This window comes from Corvus hawaiiensis, chromosome 7 (genome assembly GCF_020740725.1).
Source record: "Corvus hawaiiensis isolate bCorHaw1 chromosome 7, bCorHaw1.pri.cur, whole genome shotgun sequence".
Taxonomy (NCBI): Eukaryota; Metazoa; Chordata; class Aves; order Passeriformes; family Corvidae; genus Corvus; species Corvus hawaiiensis.
This window is the reverse complement of record NC_063219.1, coordinates 3,696,286-3,720,040: the sequence shown is the minus strand read 5'-3', so window position 1 is coordinate 3,720,040 and position 23,755 is coordinate 3,696,286. Positions and strand designations below refer to the sequence as shown.

Genomic DNA, 23,755 nt, shown 5'->3' with positions numbered 1-23,755 from the left:
GGTGCTACCAACACTGGTCACTGGAGTGATTTTTAAGCATCTGTTGCTATGAAGAGGGAAAAGCTGTTTTCAACACAGTAAGGGTTTCCCAGCAAAAGCCACGCAGAGGAGGGGTCAGACACAGTTCCCTGTTGCCTCGGTAAGAGTTGAACGGGTGAGGTCAACCTGTCCTTTGCTTGCAGCTGCTGACAAGGTGATCTAAAGGAAAAGGCAATGGCACCCCATGGTGTGGCTCTTGCCAAGACACAGGCACACCACCACGCTGGTCCTGAATCAAGGCCAGGAGATTTCTGAGAGTCTCTTCCTTAATGACATGAGGCCACACACAGTCTCACCCCTGAAAATGACTCAGCAGTCCTAAGGATTATCAAGTCATTTAATTTCTGCCTATGAACTCCCCCCTCAGCCCTCAGACCCTTAGCTGAAGTCAATGAAAAGAGCATCACCATCTCCAGTAAGTTTTGGCACAGGACCCTGAGTCCATCAAACCAGTCATTTCTGTCCTACAATGGCACAATGGGATTTCTCCTCCATGCACCAAAGATTCAGACTGTCCCATTAGCTGAATTTTGAGGTTTTTCTGAAGTAAAATCAGTAATCCAGCAGTCCTGTGTGAAAGAAATCTGGGGAAATTCTGCTCATTGAACAGAAGCATTCCTTGGAGACAACATACATCAAACATGACTTACAGGAAGATTAACTTTTATTCAGATGGTATCTTAAGGAATTTCCATTGTCGTGAATGATGAACACTTTTATTATGGGGAGAGGCTGGTTAATCTTTAACCAAGAATTTACAAGAGATTCGTAAAACAAACAACAAACAATTTATGAAGCTTCATGAGATCTTCCTTTTATTCTGAAGAGTTTGTACTGCAAATGCTACCAGGTCGATAGCTGCGTTATGAAAGGAAGGACAAGGTAGGCAACGTGAAATGCCCAACAAATCCCTACTGGGAACATCACCTCTGGATATGACAGAGGGAACTCAGCCAAAAACCTGTGCTGAGGGAAGGGTTCAAAGGTGTGTGCAGTCCAAGTGTTTCCAGAAAAATCTTAGGCCACTAATTCATTTCAAAAACATGACAGAACAATTGGCAGGTGACCAATGCACCATCTGACACAGTAGGACCTTCACGAACACTTCTCTCGCTGATGCTGAAGCTGATGGAAGGTATTTCTTTAGCTCCAATGAATATTAAAAGCACATCCGTGCCCCACTCCCCCGTCTCACAGCCCATGCTCAGAACCCCAACTCATAACACACACAGTCTCTCTAGTTAAATAACAGGGTTTGTGAGCAGGTAGAAACGGGATTCCTGGGAGGTGCCAAACCACCACCTGCGTTTCCTGCTGCAAGAAAGAAAAGTGTATGCATACACCAACGTCTCCAGAAAGCTTGAATGGAAAACCCTTTCGTGTCAGAAGTTTATTTTTATTGGTAAAATATTAAATAATATACAGAATTAAAAACTGCACTTACACTTCTGAGAAGAAATAATTCTTGGACAAATTATATACTTGTTCCTGAGATTCCCTACATTTATTCCAGTAGCTGTGCACTCAAGACAGTACAAACCTTTATAATATAATCCTTTTCACAAAGTATTACAAAGTTTCTGCAGCTTCTTTTATTTATACACACACGCACACACGGACTCCCACTCTCACATGGCTGTACAACACTCACACAGGTACAGAGCACACACATACAGATGTGCAACCATATGTATGCATGTATGCTAAGAAGAAAATAAACGTAACAACAAGTCCCATAGTTCAGTCTATAGCGGCAAAACTCTTTTAGCTGGGGGATACAGGTTTACATTAGGGTTGCTCACATGCACCACTGTCAAGGGGATTGTTTCTGAACTCCTTTTATAATAGCACCTTCCAATGAGCACATAAAGAAGTGGGACAATTCCCAGTGTCTTCTCTGGCTTTTCGAGTAAACTGGGATGCCATATTTTTAATTTTTTTTTTTTTAATTTAAGATTCTTCAATTTGAGCTCAGAAGATCTATCACAGAACTGAAAATTCTTTACCTGGGAGAAAAAAGGGGTCATTTCCCCGGTTAGTTGCCCAGCTGTCGTCAGGCAAAGAGCACTGAGGAGGGCAGAGTGCAGCTCCGGAGCAGCCAGGGAAGATGCGGTGACAAAGGGGTCACACCCGCAGCCCGAAGCTCCGCTCCCCGGCCGGGCCGGGCCGTGCCCGGGTCCCGCTGCTCAGCACAGCCCCCGTGAGCAGCAGGAGCCGAGCCCCCACGGGAGGTTCCCAGAATTTGGCCCAAGGAGTGAGACCCAGCGGGCACCACCATAGTCGCCCACCGAATGCATTGTTCTTCTTCACCTCAAACACCAGGGGCTGGGCAATGATTTTGGCAATCAATCAGAAGGGAATAGAGCCTCCTCGCCTTTGTTATTACTACAAAGAAATCTCTTAAATACAAATTTAAAAGATGTAAGTGGCTACTGTGCATGCGCAGGAACTGCCTTTCCAAGAAACCTCAATGGGATTTCATTCCTTTTTTATTATGTACCTAAATACATATTTACAGAACAGCGGCTTCAGTCTACTGGGGGGCAGGAGGGAAGGCAATAAAAATACACTATATATAAATATGTATGATATGTAAAACAAGTCCTGTCTAAACTTATATAAGACAAGGACAACTCTAAAGAAGCTTTTCTGGTCTCTCAGGTAGATAAAGGACACGCGTCCTGTAATTCTTACGCGGGCAAATCTCTCCCATTAGAGTAAACGGCAGTTTTGCCCTAGCTAAGAGATTAGGCCTAATCCAAAATCCATCCTCAAAGTCAACAGGAGTCTCCACTGAATGGGTTTTGGATCAAACCAAAAGATCTTTTTATTTTTTGTCATTTTTAATAAACATCAATATTAAGTGCTTTTTCTTAAAAAAGAAAGCTGCAATTAGCAGACAAGAGGAAGGAAGAGTCAAGAACAGGTATGTCCTTAATTCTGGATGTGGATGTGTTTCAATGCCAACAATAAGCAGGAGGTAAATTATGGGCTTTAGCCTTAATTTACAGTTTCTCATATTTTGTCAATCAAAATCAGTTTACTTGAACCATATCTTTAAATGCATTTAGAGTAGAGCATTTTGTTTCACTGACTTGTGTGGACTGAGGAAGGAACACAGAAACCACTGTACATTAATAAGATGTCAGGGTAAGTATTGCACTTGAACAGAAAAATAACCCAAAACCGTGGTTTTGTTGGTGACTTTTGTTTTTAGAATTAATATAAGCAAATCATCCATGTCTGCAATGATCATGTTTAGAAAGCAGAATCCAAGAATGAAGCATAAGAAGCAAATTTGGGGTTGGTAACCCCCACCCTGGAATACAACAGTAGTAAAACTTTTTTTAAAGCATTTTCTTCCAACAGGAAAAAAAAATTATATGACCTTTTTTTTTTTTTTTTTTACTTTACAATTTTAAATCTTTCTAAACATTTGCATTAAAAGTTTCCAGTTTCTCATAAAAAGATATACATTTTAGGAAAAAAAAACCAAACCAAAACAACCAGAAAATAAAACCAACTAAAAAGGAAGGCAAATATACAGTATTATAATTACATCACTTTAGAGTCATCTCAAAGGTACCCTAGATCTTTAAAGTGTTACAAAGAGTACGTACCTTAATTTTTTTTCTCAAATCAACTTTTTTTTCTTTTTTCCTGTTTTTAATAAAAAACTACACTTGAGTACAAAAATATGTAAACAGACTGTACAGCCAATGAACAAAAAAAAACCCAAAAAACAACCCCCCAAAACCCCTAGACAGCCCAAAGCTACAGGAGATAAGAGCAGGCCCAGACTTAAAGCTCCAAGAAGGAAAAGGGGGAAAGAGAAAAGCACAGAAAGCCAGAGGAGACTGCTACCTGGTGAGGAAGTGAATGTGTTCAAGCTCTGAGGACACTTGACAATTTGTCAAATAATTGATCACAGTTTCAGAATCTGAATGACTACAAAAACAACCAAAAAAAGTCCTTCCCTTGTTACAGTGTGTTCAGGAATGAACATCCATTTCCAGTAAGCAATGTCAAATCCCAGTAAGTGCATAGTAGGGATTCAGTGACCTCCACCCCTGCAAGAAGCTTTTCTTACTCGATGTCACTTGAGGTAAAACTAAATGGCCCCATTTACTGCAAACTGGCCCCGTTGTGCCCGTAAGGAGCCGTGCTCCCCCCATGCCTTGCGGGAGGCATCCGTCCTTTATCCAGCCTGGTGATACAGAGCAGAGGCTGCTGGTACCCAGGGATTAAGGCTGCTACACAAAATAAGGGAAGGCGCCTTCAGCGCTGCAACTGAGGCCTGCCCAGAGCTGCTGTGCTGCACCCACTGGCCCTGATCTCACAGGGAACGGGAGAGACCAAACACACGGTCAGCTGCAAAGCTCCTGTGCACTTCCAGATCCAGCCGAAGGGATGGCACAAGGCTGATGGTGCTCAAATGCTTTCCTGGGCTGCAGTGCAGTCACCTAAACCAACGCGTGCTGTGGGAAGGAAGCATTGGCCCCAGCTTTGGGCCGGGCTGCTCCCTTTCTCCCAACAGGGTCCACGTAGTACCAGTCCCTCTCAAGACATGATCTGATTCTTCATTGTCATTCACTCTGGTGAAATACTTCACGTACGGCTAGTCAAAATATCACAGTTTTTTTGTTTTGTTTTCTTTTTGCAACTGTAAAAAATATTAGGTTTACTACAACAATGCAGGTCTCTGTTGAAAAGGTCGTTTCTGTCCACTGATTAATTAGGCCCCAAGATGAAAAGGAGAAGTTTGTACTGAAGGAGAGAGCATGGGAAGCTATCTTCAAAGATGAGGACCCAAGTGAGCATACTGATAACCACCTTTCCAAAGGCTGGAAGCGAACAGGAACCAGGAATCTGCATGATCAACTGGGAAGGTAGGTGAATTAAACAGAGACTGGTTTTATTGTTTTCTTGGCCTGTTAAGCACACAGCATGGCAAAGCCTGAGCCCACACCTCCTCCTGACTGTCCTCTGCTCATTTCAGAGCCAGGTAGGAGGACTCAATCCACCCTTTCAGGTGTAGGAGGTCAAATTGGAAACTAAGTTGGGAACCAGTGATGTTCTCCTTTGCTTATACCTCAGAACGCATCAATGGGATAAAAGGGAATCTATTTACTACAAAGAAAATTCTAGCTCTTTTCTACCTAGTTGCTCCCCTCACCACCCCTCTGTGGCTGCCGTGGCCTGGGCCCAGCAGAGCGGTGCTAAGGGGGTGGCTCTGGGCTGTTGCTGGACTCAGGGTCTGCCCAAAGCCCGCTGGCCCAGCCACCTTGCCCATGGTGGCCCTCCTGCCTTGGCTGTGCTGGCACACTCAGCTCTGCAGCCCCGCAGTGGGAACCAGGCACCAACCCACTGAGAAAGACCCAGAACCAGCACTGTGCTCGTCACCACAGTGTTCCAGCTCATGAACCCCCTGAACACCTACTGATGGGCTTCTCTCGTCTCTGTGCCAGTTCCTGAGGTGGCAGCAGCATGACAGGCAAACTTGCAAACCACTTCCAAAGGACTTGCAACATTTGTTTTTCCAGGTTGAAGCAAGTGCTTTAAAGTCTGCTCCCATTCCTAAGTGGGAACTTTAAAGCAGAGCAAAGTCCATTTCCAAGGGTGCTTTACTTAAAGCGCTGAGAGGGAGAAAACAGGAGACGCTTCTCTGGCTCTCCATAGGGCACGGTGCAGCTGGGGGCTCCCGCGGCAAGTCTTGGCATTGCACTGGGAATGCCGTGCTCCCTGGCACCAGCTACAGACCAGCTCTGGCTGGATAGCTGGAATGCACTTGGCTAGGGTAATTTTCAGCCCTTCCCACTCCTAAAAGCCAGCTGACTCCAGAAAATCTCACAGCAAAGTACCAACAAGGTCCTCTCTCTGGGTCAAGCTGCCAAGGAGGGTGCTAAGCAGGAGAAGGGATGTTTCCTTTGGGTTGGATTTCGTCGTGCATTCTGAAAGGGTCTGGTAGGATATCATGAACGACATCAAGATCTCCCAAAATGCATTTGGAAAAGGCACATATACAATAAAGCATATATCTAACTACACAATACCATATATATATATAAATATACTTTCTCAAGCTCTCCAGCTGTCCCAGACCACATTTTTGTTTTTAAATGCTACTAAGCCAAGCTAAGAGGTGAATTACTAGCAGAAAAGCCAATTTCATCACTCTTTCCTAAAATCCCACACTAACTTTAGGTGACTCTGGCAGCCTCCCTCCTCCCCCCTCATTACATTATAAAGCACAGCAAGAGTTAAGGAAAGGAATTAGTCCAGTGAAGGAACTGTATTACTGTAGCTCCTGCCCTTGGCTGAAATAAGCACCTTTGCTGCAATTATCTCCAAAGATCCTTTCTAGAGGAAGAAGTGTCTGTTGTCTGGCTTCTTTCAAATCAGAACAAGCTAGCTCAGGACCTGGGAAAGAGTAATAATGTCCCATGAAAGCCCAGCTTTGAAGGGTTGGGTTTCATTACTGACCTCCTGCCTGACAGCACAAATTTAGGGAAGCCCTTGTAAACAGAAAGAAATTTGGAAACTCTGGCAATTGAGAATTTCTTCACCTTGCAGTAAAAATACTTTAGGTCCACTGGCTACTTTGTGAACTGGGTCCTCACATTGTAGAAACCAGTACCACTAAACATCAGGCCAATTAACCCATTTAGAATCTTCCCCTCTACTACAGACCACTACAGGTTAATGCCTAGACACCTTTCACATCACATCACAGATGAAAGCACTTTTTAAGGAGAATAAAATTGTTTTAATCCCATAAGTTACTGAGTAAAGAGCAGGCTTTACTGAAAAATGCAATATATTTTGATGTGCACTCCTAACTGGTTACAAAGAGAGGTGGCTGTAAAATTCATCAGTCTTAACTGCAGATATATAGATAATGCCCTTTGCTCCAAGGATATGGATCACACCAAGAGCAGAATAAGCAGTCACACTTCTATTTTAATTAATAGGCTTCTAATCCTCTAAACTGAGTCAGAATATTGCCATTTTTGATGTAAAAGAAGCAAAAGGGTTTACTGGCAGGGATGTGCACAGAAATGGTTTCATTTTTTTTTTTTTTTTTTCTTTTTAATGAAAATGGGGAATGCTCACAGGAAGCCAATTCTAAATTTGCAAATGCATGTCTCTAACCGGAAACCTGATTCCAAGAATTTCAGAAGAGTGCAATAAAAATCAGCCAGGTTCAATTTCCAGCAGCAAATACTCAGAACAAACGGATTTGGAGGCCAAGGATTAGCTACCGAAATTCCTAGTACACTATGAATGACTAATGAACTCAACGAAACTCAAGAGCTTTTCTTAGAAATCCACTTCTTGCAGAGAGCAAGCAAGAAAAAACACCCAAAGAAATCTCTGCTGCCCCATTTTGCTCACTTTTGTGAAGGGACAAACTGCATTACATAAATCTCTCTAATATTTTTCACTAGGAATTGAATTCTAAAGTACATGTTAATCCAAAATTTTGTTCAAAATTTGAACTAGAATTTAATCTTTCTTCTTTTCCTAACTTTAGGATGAACATCTTCAGTGAATGTTTAGAAAAGGACATGGATAATAAAAATTAATGTGACCCCTCAAGTTTCTTCCTCTCCAAAAAATGTAGTTTCCATAAGATAACTCCCCAGTGCCTCCCCAGTCCCTGTGCCTGTGACACCAGGACATACAGATCTCACCTGCTACCATTAGATCAAGACGCTGGATTTAACTGAAGCCAGGTCCAAAATCAGTGGGCCTCCCCATCTGATCCGTTAAACATCTACAGAATACACCCTACCGAAGGTATCAGTGAGTCATCCGTGAACCGAAGGGTACACTAACGAACTGCAGATATAATTGCAGCCAACTGATTTGTGGATACACAAGAGATTCTCTACCTTTCTCGTATTCTGGTGCTTTCCCAAACAAAGGCAGAAATTTTAAACGCTTTTTCCCTAGTGCTAACTATTCCAAGAAACCACAGCCCATGTTTTTTCACTGACCACAGAGGGGAGAACGGAGTGTTGCCCCCAGAGACTGAACGGATTTGCCGGCAACCTTTTCTCTGGCTTGAGCACGTGCTTTTCTGGAGGCCCAGGCAAGCCCAGCAACCCTGAGGCCCAAGAACCATTCCCTCTCCACTGTGTTCTTAAAAGACCTTTCCTGCCTCAGCAAATCACAACCACTGTTTTCTTTCTTTTCTGAATTTCCAGGCACATCTTGACACAAAGCATGGCTGGCCGCCTCCTAAGCCCACCTCCCTAACTGCAGAGAATCAGCCACATGGAATAAAAGCGATGCCCTCCAGCACCTCCCTGCTTTTCTCCTGCACAAACTCCTTTGACTGCACCAGACACAAGACAATGAGAATGGTCCGGAGGACAGCACTGGTTCATTTGCCCCAGTTTCCTCTACATGAGGGTGAAGAAAGAAGGAGGGGGAGGAACCCAACGACATTAAGAACAATGTTGGGAATAGATCTTTAAATCTGTCTCTCCAAAGCCTGCATATTCCCAGCCTTGATAGGTCTCACATTACACAAGATGACATTTCTCTCCATATTGTATTATAATTAATAGGCTACTGCAAGACTTTACCAGCTCCTACTTAATAGCATTGCAGTGCTGGGAAGCAGTCGTCAGGTAATCTGGCCATGATCTACTGTATTCTTTCTAAACACAGGTTCTAGCTGCCAAGAATGTCACCATAAAAAGATTTCAATCAATACCACTCAGCTCCTACTTTCAAATGCTCCAGGTCTAGGAAGAGAAGAAGAAAAAAACCCAGTACCCTCAAAACGAACAGCAAACTGGCATATGCATCAAGTGCACAGATTGGAGAGAGCAGATGGGAATTCATTATGGCCTGATCTTGCTCTCTCTTTTATACTTTAGTAACTTTATCCTTTGGAAAAGGTCTCCCCGAGCGCATGGAGACCATGCGTGCGGAGGGGGTTAAACCCATGCAGATCTTTCCATTCTCAAGCTGTGCTCTTGTTGCCAAACAACAACATTTCAATTGTGATTGGTACAAACAGTTGGGTTTCAATGGCAATCTGTCCTGTAGGTTTAAGCCCAGTTTTTACTGATGCAACTTGCTGGGTGGTTGCTGGCTTTGTTATTTACTGAGAGAGAGAGAAAGGAAACAAAACAGTTCAGTGGATTTGTTTTCTTGTCCAGTCTGTAGGTCAAGGACTCTCTCTGGAGTGTGTTTCTCCATTTGCTTTTCCTACAGGGAAATTAATAAATTAGGAATAAAAATGAAATCTTCCAAGTCCAAATCAATACACAGCACTTACATCTCCACTTATCACTTTCTGAAGAAGTAGAGAAGGTCGTATGTGACCTGTTGGTTTGCTGGGCTTCTGTGCTTGCCATGAGCCAAGGCTATCCAGCAAAACCTGCTAACACTTCCACCCCTAAATTAAGCAGAATTGATGACTTACAAACAAAAGGACATCAGTGGTTCAGCAAATTAGCAAGTAAGACGTCAACAAGAGAAAAAACAGTCAAGGTTCAGATCCTGATGTAGCTGAAGTAGTTGGGGCAGTTCCATTAAATTCAATGGAGCCAAGAGGGTTAATGCTGGCCAAGGATCTGGCTCCTAATACTTTCCCAGCTGCAAGTCTTAGTTTAGGCTGTTGCCAAGAGGTTAACACTGTGATAGTAGAATGAGAAAGTATTTACATAATTATATATCTATATATACCTATATTTGCTACTAGTACTTTTGTCATTTTTAAATCGGTAATTTTAAACCAAAAGTATTTCAGAAGAGCAGCAGAACGTCTTGAGTAAACTACAGACTCTCACCCACTCCTAGGCCACTTATTGTCCTAGAAGCAAGATTAAATGTTATTTCTAAATGCTCTTTCTTAAAACTTAGGGTACAACTAAAGAAATAAGGCCCACAAGGGTCTCTAAGAAGCCAGTGAGACAACACATAGGCATGGAGTAACAGAATATCAACAATTCTAAAAGAAGGTGCTTCATAAGTTAAGGAAAATAAAAACACAAAGCCTCAGACTTACCACAGAAGGCCCTCAAGACTTATGAAACTAAATGCTGTAATGTGGTACAGTGTTAAGACATACATATCTTTTTTTTTTTTTTTAATTTATTTACATTCTAGAGGGGCAATACACACTGAACCCAGGAAAACACCTCACCCTTGAAAGTAATTTTGAAAAGAATATTGACTTTGATTCATGCTCCTAACTCCCTAACAGTTTTTCTTTAAAAATAATTGTTCATTCTGCTGAACAATGTTCTCCCCCTTTCCTCCAGCCACCGAAAGCTCGCACTGTATCTACACATCAGAAAAAGGCTCTCCTCTGAAATGTTTCTACCTATTCCTCTGAAATTGTAAATGAGTGGCATCTTGTTGGGACTTGAAAGCACCTGACAGGGTTGAGCGATATCCCAAAAGAGGACACAGTGTACAACTGAGACGGACACAGACTGCCTTCCAATTCCCACAGAAAGAAAGGCAGGTCACTCCCCAAAAAGTGATGGCCACAACAAAACCCTCTTTTATCCATTCCCTTCCTTCTTTCCACTCTTAAGCTGGGCAGAGCAAATGAGGTTCGGTCCACAAAAAATAAGGTTAATAATAATAATTAAACAACAGCAACAACAACAACAGCAACAACAACAAAATAGGCGTCTCAATGTCTGAGGAAAAGTGGGATTGTAAGTGCAGTATTTCTTCATGTGCAGTTCTTCTACTTCATACGAGTCCCCTTTGGATGAGAAGGCCTAGCGGAATGTGTGCTCCCCCCGGACTATGTGCGACGAGAACTCATAGCGGTCCTGGCTCCGGTAGCCACAGATGTTGCACTCCAGCGGGTCCCGGTAGCCATGGCAGCCCATGTGGATGGTGTACATGACATGGTCCAGGAAGAGGACGCGACAGTGCTCGCACTTGAAAGCCCTAATCTGCTCCCCTTCTCCATTGATCACCTTGTACATATCCTTTAAAGAGCCCTTAGAAGCTTTTGTGACATCCAAAGGCTTGGCCTCCTCCTTCACATAAGCCGGGTTTGGCTTTATCTTGGGGGTTAAGGCAGCGTTTCCTGGGTAGGACTGGCGGTCGTCGTGGCTGCTGTCTGAGTCAGTAGAATCCAGGCAGCTATTGCTGGGGGAGCCCTCTCTATCCTGGATTCGACTCTTTGGTCTGATGAGGGAGATGGGGCCATCCATGTTGTTCTCGTGGCTGTCGGCTGTTTCCCTGCTGATAGGCCTCTCTATCCTGCTGGGATGATAGACCTGAGCGTAAGCTGAGCTGATGACCGGGGCCACCTCTGCAATTGTGCTCGGTGTGTGCTGCATCAGGGGGTGAAGTGCCTCAGCTCCAAGGTAGGTGATTGCATTGGTGATGGCTTGGTCCATCATGTGAGACTGCATCAGCTCAGCCTCCTTCTCATAGTTTAGGTTCATATCAAAGGAGATATCTGGATAGCCAAATCTCATGAACTTTTCACCTAAGAGATAAGAGCAAATGCATGAGCAAAATCAACATAATCACTGCAGTGTTTCACTGTAAAAGGGGTGGGGAGGGAAAGAAAGCCCCTGACTTGGGGTGAAATTATTCCAGAGTCTAAAGTTAATCTCCTTCTACCTTTTTACTGACGTCCAATAAAGTTCCTGTCCTGAGATGGGTAAAATGGTAACCTCACCAAGAGCTTTCTTTCTGTTTTTTTTTTACTTACTCCAGGTGAAACATGTGGCTGCAGTAACTTCCAGAGCAATTCCAAACTTTCCACTGGGCCTGACTGTGCCCATACTTCAAGTTTGGAAATACATGTTAACTGGTAGATAATGGATTGAAATATTGAGGTCACTGAAGTTTGGACAGAGTATGTCATTGGACATACTCTCCCCAAAATTCAAGGGACCATTTCACATGTCCCCCACAATCTGAGGTGCCTCACACCTACCTTACAACAGGGCTGCACAGTGAGAAACCTAAACAACAGGTACAGGGGGCTTGTTACAGTGGTACCTTTGGAGCCACAATATGTAAATCCTTTAACCAGCAGGAAAAACCCCAAACATTAAATAACAGCATGTGGCAAAGAATGAAGAATGAAGGCATTTACAGGAGCAGTGGAGGCTGACCTTTGCAGTTTCCCCCCCTCAAAATAAAAGATTCTATCCTTTTTGGACTGAGAAAAAAAGACATACACACACCCCTCCCTTCCCAGTGTCTACTTAGGCAAGAAAACAAATAGAGAAACCACGTGTATAGCTTAGTTTCACTTGGGAGAAGGCAGAAGCGCCTTTCACTGACACGGGATAAATAAATATATAATGATGCTGAAGCTGGCTGATTCATCACTGTGTGAATCCAAACTCACATCCTTGTAACATTTTTACATCAATGGCGTGACAGATGTGAAAAAGCAGAACCACATGCTGGTACATTATGGCAGTCACAGGGCATGTTGTGCATCACGGCTCTCCTTGGAGGTGAACAAATTGACCACTGCTTACACCAGGGCTCAGCTCAGCAGCACTGCTTTTCCAGTGATGGTTTTGGAGTATTAGGACAAGTCAAGCTCATGGAATAACTTCTTTTTAAACAGGAAAGGTTATATGCATATGATACAAGATACACATGCTGCTATGTGTTCACACATGCAATTAGCTAGTTGTTGATAGCTAACTTTTAGAGCTGATTTTATGAAGTCTGATAAATAATTTTGGTTGGTTTTCATTGTCTTTGCTACTTCACTTCCTTGTTGCATAAAACCAGACTTTTTTTCCAGTAGGATAAGTTAAATTCAAGGAGTCACTACTTACAAGTGGTTTGGCTACTCAAGAATTAAATTACTCAAGAATCTTCTTCTATCACCTTTTGCCAAAATTGCCTGGAACACAATGTGTATAAACCACTATAAGAAACAGAACTGCAATCCCAGATCTCTTCCAAACTGCATTAGTACATTTCAACACAGCTATCACTCAGCATTTTATTTTTGACTATAATAGTTCATTCTACTTAGTGTGACTTATTCTAAAGTGATGCATAGAGAACAACCATGTTATCCTTAGAGATGATGCATCACTTCTGCTGGGGAATGTAGCCCTGATTAGCAAGGTAATTAAATGTAAGTTTAAAGTGAAGCACATGAATATTCCTACTGTCTTCAGCAATACCGTTCACATGGCTGGACACCCTACCATGTTTGTGTACCTCATGCTGTGTACTCAACGCTGGTCCAGTAATCTAACGTGACCTGTGGATGAATCTTGCCATCAAACATCCTTTTTTCAGTGTTTTGCTGTGGTCTGGCAGTCTGTGATGGCTGTGCTGCCACAGACAGGATGGACAGCTCTGTAACAGGATGTGGCTCCAGCCTCCCATGAAAGAGAGCAGCTCCTTCCCAAGTGGGGGCAAAGCGGGACTGGAGGACAGCTCCAGGAGGCAAGTGTGTCTGGTGCCCACTGGTGCCTGTCACCTGCTCTGGCCACCTGTGTTGTTCTTGTGTTTGGATAAAGAAATGGATCTGGTGATGGTCTGATCCAGCTGCCAAACACACTGTCAGTCCTTTGTAGGCTTTATAGATCAAGAAATATTACCCATGCTTTATGGGCTACTTGGATAAATGATGCAAACCTTATTTTGATTCCTTTCATCATCCATGTTTAGTTACTCCAGCACAGACAGCAAAGAAAGCTGTAAATTGCCAGTGACCTGAATTATTTATTCCTTTAATTATGAACCAGTTCCAAAGATGTCAGAGCCAGAGAAATGGAGGGTGACATAAAAAAGTAAAATAAATGATAACATGGGAGGGAGAGGGCGTAAAACACAGAGCTCAGAAGTAACCAATAAACAGTCCAATAGACCAGTACAATGTGGTTTCCAAATTAAATTCCTCTTTAGCCAATTCTACTTAAAACCAACTAATCATACCAATCATTCTGAATTTTTATTTAAACTATGCTCCAATTCTATTTATCCTTGCCCTACATTAGTGAAGTAGAAGAAAAAACATTCTCCCCTCTGGCCATATGACATTCAAATAAACCCCGAAACAGGTATTTGAAGCTAGATCAAAGCACACAGACACAGCTGTCCTGTGATACCTGTAGTCCATCTCATCAAGTATCTAAAGCAGCTGCAATGCTGGACACTTGGGAGAAAGCTGCAAGAAATCTTGGAGAAAGCCGTTCCAGCATTTCCCCCTGGGGAAGTTTCTCCCTGACCCCCATTAACCAGAAGCTGACTGTAATTTGGCAGCCGGCTGATCTTCATCTGTTCTGAGACGCCCGTGTATTTTTAATTCTTACTCTAACAACCATGGTCTTATCGTAAGCCACATAAATGTCTCCTTTTGCATCCTGCCAGTTCTTAACCTCAGTGACATTCTAAGAGTAAGCTCCAAATTCCAGCTGAAAATACGTGAATCTGCTTCTACGTGACCAGCCTGAAGACAGCTGCTTTTAATTTAACTGGTGTCTGCCTCTCTCTTATTGAACAAGGGGCAAAAAGAAGTACTCACACTCCTGCACATCACAAATTGTACTTTCTGTCTCCACTATTTAAACTGGTTTGCTAAGAGTAGTACCTCAATATCAGATATATAACCAAATCTCTCACGCAGAAATGAATTCATTCTATTTGCTGTACACTGCCCTCCTTTCCTCCTGAAAATTCAGCCAGAGAGCCTGTGGTCCGTAACCATGGTCCCTTGGAGATTGTTGATCAGAAAGAGCAGTAAAGCATTGATAGATGTAGCATGCAAAGATTTTAGCTTATGCTTACATGACCTTCTCATAAACACCATTAAGTTGTTTTGGATAGGTGCCACGCTTGCAGTATACACAGGAAAATTTCCTGCAAGCAAGAGAACCATTACACATTCTTCCTGATAGAGTTGAACAATATTTAATTGGGGAGAAAAAGGGAAGAAAAGTGAGGTCATGGTGAAGGAGGAAAAAAAAAAAAAAAAAAGAAAGGCAGCCAAGTGAAGACTGTTGTTATTCTAAACACTGTGATGCCACTAAAGATCAGAAAAGTAAGATACGGTAAATATGAAAGGGGGTATTTTTTTTCCTACATATGGATAATGACATGTTACACCTATAGAAAAAACCAGATTTATCTAACAACAAAATAGTCTAACCTGCTGAAGAGAATAATAATGTGGTACAGCATCTCTCAGGCAAAAATTTCCAATCAGTAAATTTACCTCTGAACACAAGAACAACATATGGTCAATGGTGCATGAGTGGACAAGTAAAAATCACCTTTCTGGTCTAAAACTGTAACAATGTAGGAAATACTGATGTCTCCCAGCGTTCCCCACGTGGGATGGATCATTGCTGGCCTAACCTTGGCTCAGCACTGGTATTTGGGAATGGTCAGGTGACCAAGAGCAGCCAGGTCAGTGTGTCAGTCCCCCCAGGTGAGCTGCTGCACACTGCTGGCCCCCTGCTCTTCCAAACCATGTAGGTTACTTACAGCCACCTTCAGGGGTGATTTAACAAATCCATCTGAATCTGCATTTAGCTGAGGGGCAACAACTTTTCTAAATGGCTGTGCTAATTGCTTACAGTCCTCTGATCCTCTCTGTAAATGTCCTTAGTGTGGGCAGAATGAGACACCCTTAAGTTCTGTGTGACTGCCCTTCCAGGGAGTGAGCATGGAAAATGCCTATTACGTGACTGCACAGTCTGACACCCCAAACAATTCTCTGTTCCAGCTTCCCTCCTGAGAAGTTCTGCATTGCTTCAGTAGCAGTAAAAAGCCGTTTATAGTTACAGCTCAAACCAAGTAAAATTCTCCATACTGTCACCTGTTATAAGCTGAATAATTTTAATGTGTCAAAACTCAAAGAAAAATATGAATTCTTGACCTAGGATTCTAAATCTAGTAACCAAAAGCCACCCAACACTGTTTCATATTCATGCATTAATAAGTTTACTGTGTGCAAGGTGCTGCACTTGGAGCAAGAACTTCTTCCAACACAAGGGATGTGATTTACTTCCTCATGCCAGTATTATCAGACCAGTTGTTGGCAAGTGTCAGAAATTTAATACAAATTAGAAGTCTTGAGATACTTGTTGTTTGTTTTTTTTAACACATATGGAGACAGATAATTATACGAGAGTCTTAGCTTGTTTTTGTTTTTGTTTTTCTGGAGCAAGGAGAGGGAAGATGACAAGTCTAAATCTCAAAAGGGCTAGAGAAAAGTTTAAGAAAAACCACAAAAAACCCCACCATTAAGTAAAAAGCTCAAGGTTTTCTAAGGCATTTACATGGCAGTGGACTTCACTTTTGAATCCTCTGGACTGGTAAAATGAACTCAATAATTATCATGATTTCTTGCTGTGATTTAACCACCTCCATTGTTGTATCAGAACCAAGCTGTGAGAGTGCTACTTCTCCCCTTGTTCTTCTGGCTGTTACAATAGCATGTTACCTATACCCATGCACTAAAAAGAATAAAAGGCTCATTTCCAGCTTACCCACAAACTTCTGTGGGGTGGAGCTTTTACGCTTTCCCATGTTGCTTGTCAGCTTCTCTATAACAGCAGGTCTCTCAAAAGGCACCACAGAAATATTGTTGTCCATCACAGGCTCTTGCTCCTTACAATCTTCCAGAGCAGGTACTACATAAAACCAAAAAATGGTTATCAGACAGGTCTGGTCTACACTTCACAGACAACACAAATCATTTGAGCCCTTCTGACTGTGCAACAAAGTACATAAAGCAAGGTGTGAGAACACAACATAAAGCAAGGTGTGAGAACGCTTTGGGCATCAAGACAGCAATCACCTGTAAGCAGAGCCACATTCACAAGACATCTCTCCTCAGGAACATCTTATTTAGCAGAAACCAATTTTAAGCATTTATAAAAGGACTTGTTTTGTTCTGGACACTCAAGATCACCAGCGAGGAGGGGACACTTTTGAAACTCACTCTGTAGGTGACATTTTGTGTTATTCTCTCTTCAATACGGTCACCTGTCACCAATGTAAATCTTTAGTTACCGTTCTTTGTGTATTCCCTTCACACTTATCATACAGCATAATTACTCTTACTATATTTTTGCACTAATCTCAATGATTAAAAATCACACAAGGCATTGATGAGTTGTGTTTGCTGGGCCTGGCTGTGTGTTCCATGAGACAAAGGGTTCTCAAATGAAGGATCAGTTTGCTAAAGCGTATTTCCTCTCTTCACACTGTAATGAGACTGTAAAATCAACAGACACTATACTGGAATTACAGGATTAACATCACGTGGAAATTCCCTTCGGAATCAGACACAGAAACTACCCATTTTTTGATTAATATTTTATCCCCTCAAGCACAGACCTAACAGTCTGCGAACAGAGGTTTTCTGCAACTTACTTCACATCATTGGGATCAGCAGGGAGCATTCCTGTGCTAACTACATCAGGGGAATGCTCATACATTGTACTTGAGACAAAACCAAAAAATCAGTAACTTCTTCTGTCTTTACTCATTTCACTCCTTGTCATTTGTTGGTTTAGGGAATAAGGTGCTACAGCTCAAATGTAGGAATAGCACAGGCTTCTGACCAGGGTAGTGAGCCACTTGCACAGGAGTTTATGTCACTTGCTGATATAGCCATTCTTAAGTACCTACAAATACTTTGGTTTTGTTGAGCATCCTCTTATAATCACCAACAAGGGTCAGCGGTACCAGACTGTGGATCAGGCCTGGAGAGTCCCAGTCATTTGCAATATATATCAAGTGCATAGCTCTGCTCTGCTGCTATGAGTTTGATACCAGGCCTAATTGTCTTGCATTCATCTTTGGAAGGAAGCAAGAAAAACCAGAGCAGGATAAGCCAGTAGTCCATGTGCTAATGGGATGGTTGGAGTATAAAGAATGGATGGCAGAAAAACAGAAACTGCGGTGATCTGGCACAGTTCCTACAGCTTGTAAGCTGAGAGGAACCCATTGTATTCCCTGTCTTAGATCAGCCTCCCAGTGAAGTGCTGGATATTGCAGAGGTGGCAGAGAAGGACTGGCACCCTCATGTTCTGCCAGCCCTCCTCCGGTCTCTCACCATGGCAGCCTTTTGTGTCACAGACACCTTCTCCCAGACAGTGCCATAAATGAACACCACCAGCCCACTTTCCTCCCATGTAACTGCACTACCTTCAGGATCCTGACATGGAATAATCTACCCCCTGTTCCTAAACACAGCTGTTTGCTAGCACATAATATACAAAAAATGGGGTGATAAAAGCCTTGTCTCTGCCTTCTTTCTAGTAAGGAAGAGCAAATACCAGGCAATTACAAAACAGAGTATCTGCTCAGGTGAACTTCTCAATTCAGACATCCATAATAAGAAAACATGGCAATTTATTCATTTGATTCCATTTGTGCCTCTGCTGCTATGGAAAGCTGAGTACTTTGAGGCTTAGAATCTACCATATGCTATAAAGTGATTTACTCTGCTGCTTTTTTATTTGTACAGGATGCTCCCCCTGAGAAACACAATAGTTTCTCATTTACAAGGCAGTCCTGCTGGCATCACTGAAAGGGAGGGGAAAAAAAGCATAAATATGAAATGAATCTAATGTTGCAACAAAATGGGATGCAGTGTTCAAGTGACCTAATTAATGCCCAGTGTAGACTGGGAGGCTTGGAATACTTTAATAGCTAAGGGTAAAGTTTTAAGGTTAATTAAATACCGTGCTTGGTCAGGAGCTATCTGCACTACTCAAGTATTTACCAAGGAGATTTGGGAAGAAAGGAAAGATTATGTCTGCTGACTTTCACTGGAAACTGGCATCTGACTGTCCTTTTTGGCTTACCCAAGCTCAGTGGATGCATGCGCATGCACGCAACACACCGTGTGAATCCCAGGATGTGACTGCCATGGGCCACATCCACCTGGATGCCACTTGAAGGATTTCCAGCCCTTGGTGCACAGGACACACAAGGCTGGTGGTGTGGTCCTAGCAAGGTGCAGGGGGCTCTCAATCCCTCCTAGGAACACCTGCTCAAGGCATCCTGAAGCAGTTTAAAGCTCCTGATTACTCTGAAAGCCATCTGAATAAGCCCCAAATGTAGTGACATTCGTATGGTCTTACAACAATTAAGTAATAATTAAATAATTCTGCTGCTGGGCATATGTGTGTAAAATTTCCTACACAGAATTTGAAACCTTTCTTCCATGAAAAATGAATAGTGCTAAAAAAGACATCTGCTCTTCTCTAAGTCAGGCAAAAATCCTGCTTGGACTCATTTTAAAACTAAAATCATCAACAAAAAAAGCATTTTCTTTTCTTTCATGCTGAAGGTACTTTTTCCCACCTCAGAATCCAAATCTATAAAGCAGGGCATGGCTCTTTTGCAACAGAATCACTGAACCACACCAATATTTGTGTTATGATGGAAATACGTTACCAGAGTGTGTTTTGTTACGCAGATTTCCTGGGAGAAGGGAAAGAAGGAAATAGTCTAGTTTCTGAAACAATTGAAATGGCAGGCAAAACTGGACCAAACAGATAAGAGGTCACATTTTAGAAACCCAAAGAGTTAAATATCACATTGACAAAGCTAGATAAATTCATTTTCATTTCAATTTAAAAACCACACAAATAAAGGACACATAGCCCACCCTCCACTATTTTTTTTTTTTTTTTTTAAGAAAAAACAAAATAAGAAAGGGGAAACCAAATGAATCACACAAAACTACCAGTTCTCAACAATCAGCTGCTCTGTGGTAGACGCTCGTGTACACATTTACTCAGCAGTAAATGCAATTCCTTCTTTGTTGTAGTACATCCTACTTCATTACCTTGGTAGTGAGAGCAACCAAAGAACAGCTGACAGGCTATAACTAGCTCAGATACAGCAACTCATTTTACACTGAGCATTTACAGTCTCAGCTCAGGAATACTTTCTTATTCTAAAAATCAAACTTCCAGCCCAAGAAAAGCCCATACTTGAGTACGTTTCTCTTCAGGGATGTTCTTCATCAGCTATCAGAGTGTGCTCCTGGATTGCCCATGGAAGAGTTCACCATCTCTGACACTGTCAACACTCTCAACTGCAGTTAACACAAAGTGGTGTTTCTGAGCCTAAACTCTCAATTGACAAACTTGGATCGTCTTCAGAACAGTCTTTCTTTTCCTGAAGACACCGGTCTTTCAATCATAGTACTCAAAGTGATTAACTTTTTACTTCTTAATTTGTAGGAAACCACATGAACTATTAAAAAAAGTTTATGCTGTTCCAGTGAGGAAAGAATAGGGGAAAAAAGGGAAGTAAAAAAATTACCCAGTGTGTGTTTTGCTGATAAATATTTTTGTGTGCAGACACCAGACACTGGGCTAAGTCTCAGCTGGTATAAATTAGTATTACTCCATCAACCTCAATTTCCTTTCTGAAGCTCACAATATTGCTATTTAAAAGAAGTGTGTGTGCACAGAGAAATGACAGGAAATATTCCCATGGACCCTGGTGTGAAGTGTCCTGTGGGACCAGCATTTTAACGATGTTTTAAGCAACTATGTAAGAGGGAAAGACACAAGGCCATTGTGTGTTTTTTGTGGAGCTGGCCTTTGAGCCTCGCACAGCCTAGGGATAGGCTTCTTTCTCCTTGTCCTGAAAAGAGGACACTTCTCCATTCCCCTGGAAGAATTTCTCTGGACTTTTGGCTTTGTGGCGGTGGAGAAGAAGGCATAACTGGGTATAACCCACAGCTAGCCTTCAACATTTCTCCCTGTTCTTTCCTGCAAAGGTCATGTTCTTGCCATTCAGGGACTGTCCTTTTTGTCACCCCCAACAGACTGCTAGCTAGGAGACTGCAGACTAATTTCTCCTTCCAGAGCCGGTGCTGCTTAGCTGAAAATTTTCAACAGCAAAATCATGGGATCTCTCTTGCAGCATCTGTCCTGCTGAGCAAGGATCAGGAACATGAGGGGCAGCTCAACAAGCAACCGGCACCCTGCAAGAGGACAGAGAGAGACCCAGAGCCTTGTACATTCCTACCCACCCCACAAAATTAGCCCTCCTTCCTCCTCTCTTGCTTCCCCCTGTGGCTTCAGTCAGGTGATCTAGCCATCTGCAAGACAAAGATAATTGAAAACACCAAAGTAGATGTCTGTAAATTGATGGGCTTGAGCACAATGCCTGAAAAAAATCCAAACCCTCTAGGGGCTGCTTCCAGTTTTCTGGAACAATTAGTCTATGCAGAAATAATTTGGATCAATGTTTAGTGTTGGCCAATGCTGGTGTTGTTAAAGCAGGAGGAGCAGGATGCTGGTAGAAAATCCCCACCTCTCCCTGTTCTGTGTGTAAGGGTGAAGTTGTGAGCAGGAGTCGCACCAAAACGTGCTCCAAGGCCTTAAAATGCCCAGCAAAAACAAAACACCAAGTATTTGGAAAGAGAGTCAGGAAAGCTCAACCCCAACAGGATGTAAAATAAAAGTCTCCAAAGCACACTCTGTCATCCTCAGGAATATAATTTCCATGTGTGACATGGGAGAGAAGGAAATCAATACAATTTTAATACAATTTTTTTTTTAATACAGTTTTTTCAGGGTTAGTATAAGGCCTAACGTTAAGGTGAGTAATCATTTCTGTACTCTTCCCTGGTGTCTTTACAGTCCCAGGAAAAAGCTGCAGACCTCTACAGGTTGGTGCTCAGGACCCTCATGCTGAGCCTCACAGGGGTGAGTGATGCTGAGATGTGAGCTGAGATTTATTACTGGTCCCGGTTGTATCTGGAGCTCCCTGTCGCTGCCTGTCCTCTCTGTGCCCTCACTAAACAACTAAATGAAGACAGTGGATCAAACATCCCCTTAAACATTCACCAGGGGAGGCACACACATATTTGCCCGGAGGAGAAAGAGGCACTAGTTGAATTCAAAGTGCTGTTTTAAGCTAATTTTGTTGAGAAAAGTGAAGCGGTTGTGTGAACACTTCTATTTTAAGCCCAAGCAAAGTCAGTCAGGCTGTAAATAAAAGAACTGTCCACATGGGGTTTGCACTGGTTTAACTTCAGGTGGTAGAAAAATCAATGCAAGGTCAACCACTGCAGCTTCTTTGGGTAGACAAGGTTAAGGACTTACCCTTCTTGTCATGGTATTAGGCAGTTTAGAAAAAGCTTTAGATTTCCTCAGGAAGTTTAATTATTTTAATTAATTATTTTAATAAATAACTGTGTAATAAACCCAGACACTGAGCGGCATTAGGGAAGCTCCTCCACAGCAGGATCTCAAGCATCCTGGCTGTCACAGCTATAGGCAGCTTCCTGTTATTCCCTAAGGAAAGGCTGACTGAAGGCATCCCTCCCTGGTTAACAAGACAGGCATGCCCTTGTTGCACGAGGAGTGTGTATTTCGTTGAGAATTAACTCAGTGGTTCAACTCCTACCTGACTGACCAAGCCCACAACAGGTCCCTCCAAAGAGCAAAGCCCTGAAATCTGCCTTTTCACGGACTTTTACCAGGAAAAAAGACACCTCAGGCAGATAATCATTCAGTTCAATATCTTTAAAATCATCAATGACATTTTAAATGTTGATTTTAGTCTCCCAGGTGTCTAGAAGGAGAGCAATTGCTTAATAGAGCTGTATGAATATTTTGGCAACATGTACTAAAAATGTCTAGTGTGCCTTTGTAGGCTTAAATGGATCATGGGAAAGTACTATTTTAAAAATTCTGGAGATTTTTCCCACCAAAATATAGCCTATATTAGCAATGATGAATAGATTTTATTTCAGCTTGCATTTTCAGGTTTTTAGAAATGATTTTACAGAAATAATTTCCAGACTAAGCCATATGACTCCACTCAACCATGATAAGCAAAATGGAAAAAAAAAAGTGGAAATGTTCTTTTGCCTTTTTGTTTACCCACAGCCTAACTTTTTAGTGTATTTGTAGGTATATGGTAATTTTAAATCAAAATGGAAAACGTACCATTTTCATAATTTTCTGAATAGTAAAAAAATTTAAACACTTCAAGTACCAAACATCTAACGACAACTTTGAAAAGCTAAAAGAAGTTCACTTTTAGAAGAGTTTGTGAGCCACTAATTTTGAATAAAATTATAACAATTTTTGGACAGCTTACATTTAGCATTTACTGCTACAGATAAGCCTTCAACCCTGCAGTCTGAGACATTATGCTCATTATCCATACTAATAGCTCCAGAAATTTCTGAAAACAAATTCACAGAGTTTGACATTTCTTGCTTTCAACAATCTATTTGGCAATCTTCAGTCCTTATGTATATTAACACATGCAGTGTTAGTTAACATATTAATACTAGCAAATGTAAATGCATACAAACATTTTTTTAGTTATAATTACTTTCTACAACACTACTGAATTCCATTCTGCTCTAGAGATTTTTATATCCATCCCTCCCTTTTTTGAAGGGATAAGATAATATTACAGAGGGTAGAAATAATGACTTCTGAATACCTCTGCCATCCTTATCTTTTCTAATTATCACTCACTATCAGAAAGGAAGGGGAAGGGAATCAGACATTTTATACATGGCTTCAACCCCCAACATAAGAAGGACATGGAGCTGCTGGAGCAAGTCCAGAGGAGGCCATGGAGATGCTCCAAGGGCTGGAGCCTCTCTGCTCTGGAGCCAGGCTGGGAGAGCTGGGAGTGCTCACCTGAAGAAGAGAAGGCTCCAGGGAGACCTTAGAGCCCTTCCACTGCCTAACGGGGCTCCAGGAGAGCTGGAGAGGGACTTGGGACA

General features: G+C 42.2%; 1 protein-coding gene across 7 annotated transcripts in view; it reads right to left on the bottom strand.

Annotated features, from left to right (window-relative positions):
- Window positions 1–1,414: 1,414 nt before the first annotated feature.
- IKZF2 (IKAROS family zinc finger 2) overlaps window positions 1,415–23,755 on the bottom strand; it is a 118,169-nt gene continuing 95,828 nt past the window's right edge. For all 7 annotated transcript variants that reach the window (XM_048309686.1, XM_048309685.1, XM_048309688.1 and 4 more), the window contains 2 exons: window positions 16,515–16,658; window positions 1,415–11,518 (listed from right to left, as the gene is read on the bottom strand). In XM_048309686.1, coding sequence (XP_048165643.1) covers window positions 10,794–11,518; window positions 16,515–16,658 — 869 coding nt within the window. In that variant the 3' untranslated portion in view covers window positions 1,415–10,793. The remainder of the gene's footprint in view (window positions 11,519–16,514; window positions 16,659–23,755) is intronic.